The 5,363-nt window shown below is 44.8% G+C and overlaps 1 protein-coding gene across 1 annotated transcript; it reads right to left on the minus strand.

The window, feature by feature from the left end:
• LOC118370258 (ATP synthase subunit beta, mitochondrial-like) lies at nt 1–5,363 on the minus strand. The gene is made up of 9 exons (XM_035755189.2): nt 5,194–5,363; nt 4,139–4,312; nt 3,744–3,918; nt 3,440–3,561; nt 3,167–3,351; nt 1,598–1,879; nt 1,244–1,456; nt 708–909; nt 1–406 (listed from the first exon to the last, which is right to left on the minus strand). Exons 1-9 carry the CDS (start codon nt 5,294–5,296, stop codon nt 309–311), a joined length of 1,554 nt encoding a protein of 517 aa, XP_035611082.1. The 5' UTR covers nt 5,297–5,363; the 3' UTR covers nt 1–308.

Here is a 5,363-nt window from a genome sequence, read left to right on the forward strand (position 1 = left end):
TCAACTTTAAGCAGTTTTATTTAGTCACTCAAAGCCTTTGATCGCCATCTAGTGGATCATTGCTGTAGGATGACATTTTACAACCAGTCTGACAGCACCCAGACAGGAATAGCATTGCAACATTGAAAAATGCCAAAATATACAGTAGAGACCAAACCAAAAACAAATCTTTATTCCATCTTCCACTGGAAAGATTACCTATAACTTTACATGACAGGGAATTGTTGCATGTGATATTACAAATCAAGTGCTCCTTCTACACAACCCTCCATTTCTTTGCTTCTCTCTCCTCACAGAGAAAGATGAACTTATGCAAGATCCTTCGCCATCTGTGCGGCCTTCTCAACCACCTCCTCGATGGGTCCGACCATGTAGAAAGCCTGCTCGGGCAGGGCATCGTACTCACCTGGAGGGAAAGAATGACCATACGCTCCAATCAGAATGTCACACCGGCAACACCAAGGATATTCATCAGTTTAGGTAGACGGACCGAAATGTTGCCACGAGCAGAACTGCAGATATTGCAACGAGTGAGATGCATGACTCGATTGTTACGTGGGAGCCACGGCACCAAAACAGCAAACTTCAACCTTGTGCGTTAACGCTCTTAGTAGTTGCAGAAGTTGACCCACTAAGCTGTTTACTTCACACATCAACATCATATCGCAGAGTCCACCTTTTAAAACCTAATCACAAGTACTACGTACCATTTAGAATGCTCTGGAAGCCACTGATTGTCTCCTTGAGTGGCACCAGCTTGCCAGCGTGACCAGTGAAGACCTCCGCCACCTGGAAGGGCTGGGACAGGAAGCGCTGGATCTTGCGGGCGCGAGAGACGATCAGCTTGTCCTCCTCAGACAACTCATCCATGCCCAGGATGGCAATGATATCCTGCAGGGACTTGTAGTCCTGAGAGGGGAGAGTTGTAGGCATAATGTTAGGGGCAAGGTCGGTCATTGATCATTAGAAACGGTGTAGTGCCGCTTTCCATGTCTAGCTTGTAAAGTGTGTAAAAGTTGCTTTTAAGCATCTTACGCTTTGTTAATGTGCTGTCTGCATGCTACGTGTTGATTGTCTTATGTTGCTCTGCATGTGCCCACTGCTCATTATGGAAATTGTTTTTAATAACCTGCCCAGGGTGTGCAGCTGAAAATGTCAGGTGGCTAAATGTCCCTGTAAAAATAAACTCAAAGGTCAGGGTGACTGGTACACTAGGGTGACCAGGGTGGCTTAAGACACTAACCTGGAGGATCTTCTGCACGCCACGAGCAACGTCATAGTGCTCAGCGCCGACAATGTTGGGGTCCATGATACGGGAGGTGGAATCCAGGGGATCCACAGCAGGGTAGATACCCAGCTCAGCGATGGCACGGGACAGCACAGTGGTGGCGTCCAAGTGAGCGAAGGTGGTGGCAGGGGCAGGATCAGTCAAATCATCAGCCGGCACATAGATGGCCTTAGAGAAGACAGGTTGTTACATTCACAGGTAGCGTTTCAGTCTTGAAGCCATGTCAGACTATTGGGTACTGCCATGTTAGCTAACTGCCATGTTAGCATGGCCCTCCAACAGGCCTATGCTGCTTGAACTCCAGCTTACCTGCACAGAGGTGATGGAACCCTTCTTGGTGGTGGTGATTCTCTCCTGCATGGTACCCATGTCGGTGGCAAGGGTGGGCTGGTAACCCACAGCGGAGGGGATTCGACCCAGCAGAGCAGATACCTCTGAGCCAGCCTGGGTGAAGCGGAAGATGTTGTCGATGAAGAGCAGCACATCCTGACCCTCCTGGTCACGGAAATACTCAGCCACAGTCAGACCAGTCAGAGCCACACGAGCACGGGCGCCAGGGGGCTCGTTCATTTGTCCGTACACCAGAGCCACCTAGGGGTTTGGAGGAGAGGGCACCATTAGAAAACACATCCAATAGAAACTAAAGGGGAAAGGCTGATGTGAACATCAAGTCAAGTGGGTAATGAGGTCAATTTTCCAGACTGGTGATATGCTACAACGTAACTTTTTGGGTGACAATTCATAGAAATGTGAATAAGAGACTAGCCATTTTCATTGAAAGCAAGTCTAAGAAGCAGTAGATATGATCCATTTCTATGCTTCACGGTAAGTTTCTGCATCATACGTTGGTACACCAGCGTCAAACAGCTGAAAATGTTTTTGTTATGGAAAATATATTTCATAGCGGTTTAGATGGCACCATGATTCTCTATGCTATTTTGTCAAACTGAAATTAGACAGACTCGAATTTATACAGCCAGGAAACAGAGCAATTTCTGCACATCACCTTCCATTTTGTAATTTAACAGTGGGTTGTCTTTCCTGTGACTGACAACTTCAAAATACCATCAGTCTGCATAAGACTCCCATAGGAGTCCAAGCCAGGGGACTGCTAAGCTATATGGAATTGTTTTATGGTCATGCCACAGACCATTTGATTTTGAATTGTAACTCCTTGAGGTATATATATATATATATATATTTATTTTTTTTAGAAGAGAAGAAAAATGTTGGCCTTATTGCTATTGGGTTAGACAAATACATTGAAAAACAGATTGTTTAGTTTTCGGGACTGTCTCCAGATATACACTACCAGAACTGTATTTGACTGGTATCAGGGGACCTTCAGAGGAGTCTTGAGGCCATCCTAGAGCAAACCATGTACGTGTTTGAGAGTCACCCTTACAGAGGGGTCATACTAGTGCGTATCACAAACTTATGACGCTACAGACATTTAGCAGATCTGCTGTGCCAACTTTAGACAAGTCCCAAGACACTTGTGGGGGGGGGCAAAACATAGATGAGACTAATGAACACTTTCAATAGAGGGGTCAAAATAGTATGCAGGCCAAACCAGCCGGGACACTACAGACAATTGTGAGAAGACCAATTTTCAGGATGGCTCATGGTCTGACAAACACTGCTCTAGCTTTGTCACCCTTCACTGCAGTTGCAGAAGTATTATAGGTGGATTGATACATCTAATGCAAAAAAGCAGATCTCTAGCTTAAAACAGACAGATTATGGGGATTTTAAATGTTAATTAGTTCCCATGCGGGAGTTGACATTAATTAAGTTTTAAAAAATAATGAAAAACCTCATCTTAATGGTTAAATAGAGGCACCTGCTTATGACTGTCAAATGTAGCCAGTTGTTCACCTTGGAGGTGTCATCCTTCAGGTTGATGACACCCGACTCAATCATCTCGTGGTACAAGTCATTTCCCTCGCGGGTACGCTCTCCCACTCCGGCAAACACAGAGTAACCACCATGGGCCTTGGCCACATTGTTAATCAGCTCCATGATCAACACAGTCTTGCCTACACCAGCCCCACCGAACAGACCTATAGAAAAGGGCACAATTTGCTTTCATTAAACATTAGCTAAATATTTGCAAATATGTGAAAGAATTATGTCAGTTGTCCCACATACCAATTTTGCCTCCCTTGGCGTAGGGAGCCAGCAAATCTACCACCTTGATGCCAGTTACCAGGATCTCCTGCTCCACACTCATGTCAGTGAACTCTGGGGCCTCGGCGTGGATGGCAGCAGTCCTAAAATAAATATAAAGATTAGAGACAATACTTGACCTGAACAAGCCATTTCCAATTGCTTATCATTCAGACAGACTCAAGACCGTTCTTTGAATCATGCATAAAAAAAGATTGACTTCCTTAATTGTTGTGTTTACCATTTCTAAACCTGTTATGAATTGGCTGATAGACAAAGTGCTTACTGCTTGGTGGAGATTGGTCCCCTCTCATCAATGGGCTCCCCAATAACATTCATGATTCTGCCTAGGGTCTCGGGACCTACTGGGATTCTGATGGGATCGCCAGTGTCCACAACCTTCTGTCCACGGACAAGACCTTCTGTACCATCCATGGCAATGGTACGCACAGTGTTCTCACCTGAAAGTTGACAACTTATTGTGGAGCAATTCAAATCATATCTGAGCTGGATGTTACCGATTATGCAATGTACAATGCCTTTGCAAAACAATGGCTGCATTTACACAATTATGATATTTTTCCCAATTATTAGCAAAAGGGTCAATCTGATTGTTCAAAAGACCAGGAAAAAGATACAAATTATACTGCCTCTAAACGCAGGCTAACATTTATTACTTACCAAGATGCTGTGCCACCTCCAGCACTAACCTAGACTCACGCCCAGCGACTTCCAGGGCATTGAGGATGGGTGGGAGGCCCTCATCGAACTGGACGTCGACGACGGCACCGATGACCGCTACGATCCTGCCATGGGCGAAGGCGGCAGCAGCAGCGGGTGCAGAGTAGTCTCTGCCTGTAAAAGTAAACCAATGTAAGAATGCATTGACCCAGAAACATGACCTTGCAGTGAATGAACTAATAAGACGCAGTGATGTCTTGCTGGCCATTGTCAAGCTAGCCTACGAAATGCTGAGAAATACATTTAATATCACCTGTGTTGCTAGCTATGTGCGCAAAAGCAAAGAACCAGACTGACTCAATGTCAAGTATTTTCGGCCATGTTGTGTAGGATAATCAGTTACAGCTCATTCATTAAAGTCATCAACTAACGTCAGCTTGTTACCAAATTCATAGAAAACGACTCCCTTCGAAGAACGACAAAATGTCTGGGCAACCAAGTCACGTTAAGCTAAGGTGATACTTATACTTCTGCAACTTGGCCTAATCAGTTAACGTTAGCTAGGTGACAGATGGCAAGCAAACTAGATACGTTAGCAAGACAACGTACGACGAAAGCAAAAATTGGCAAATTAATACCTAGTTAAAGCAAAACATTTAGAAATTCATTTCTACTCGTCCAATGCTATTTGACTAGTTAACGTCAGTGACAGTCATTCAATGCCAGTTAGCTGGCCAGCTACAGTACGCACTAGCTAGCGCGAACCTCCAAACCTCATGTCATGACATACTAAGGTCATTTCTATTTGCAATAAAATCATGCCACGCAGCTATATGTACTTGGGTCACATACGACTATAGCAATTAAATTGAATACATGACACACGTTTCACGCTCAATATTAAATCAGTAGACGAAATTATAGATGAAAAAAAAAGTGAGGCCTGCTACACTGAAAGAAGCCAGCTTGTTGCTTTAACCTAGCAATTTGCCTAATACCAGGTCCGCGCCAAACAGCGTTTTTTCCAATGAATTAGCTACCCCTGCAAAACTTACGACCAAGGACAGATGGCGATCCAACAAGGGCCTTCAGGGGCTGGACCCCAGGCTTAAGTGCCTGGAGAGCCCCGGTGCAGCAGCGTCCCACAGCTCCTAACATTGTCAAAATGGCTGAAGGTGGAAAGAGACGAAACGACTTGTGCCTTTATAATGAATGAATGTGAGCT

This window comes from Oncorhynchus keta, chromosome 37 (assembly GCF_023373465.1).
Source record: "Oncorhynchus keta strain PuntledgeMale-10-30-2019 chromosome 37, Oket_V2, whole genome shotgun sequence".
Classification (NCBI taxonomy): Eukaryota; Metazoa; Chordata; class Actinopteri; order Salmoniformes; family Salmonidae; genus Oncorhynchus; species Oncorhynchus keta.

Coding starts and splice junctions, on each gene's coding strand:
- LOC118370258 (XM_035755189.2), bottom strand. CDS start 5,296: ATGTTAGGAGCTGTGGGACGCTGCTGCACCGGGGCTCTCCAGGCACTT. Junction 4,313..5,193: donor ATCGCCATCTGTCCTTGGTC/GTAAGTTTTGCA, acceptor TTACTTTTACAG/GCAGAGACTACTCTGCACCC. Junction 3,919..4,138: donor GGAGGTGGCACAGCATCTTG/GTAAGTAATAAA, acceptor GTCAACTTTCAG/GTGAGAACACTGTGCGTACC.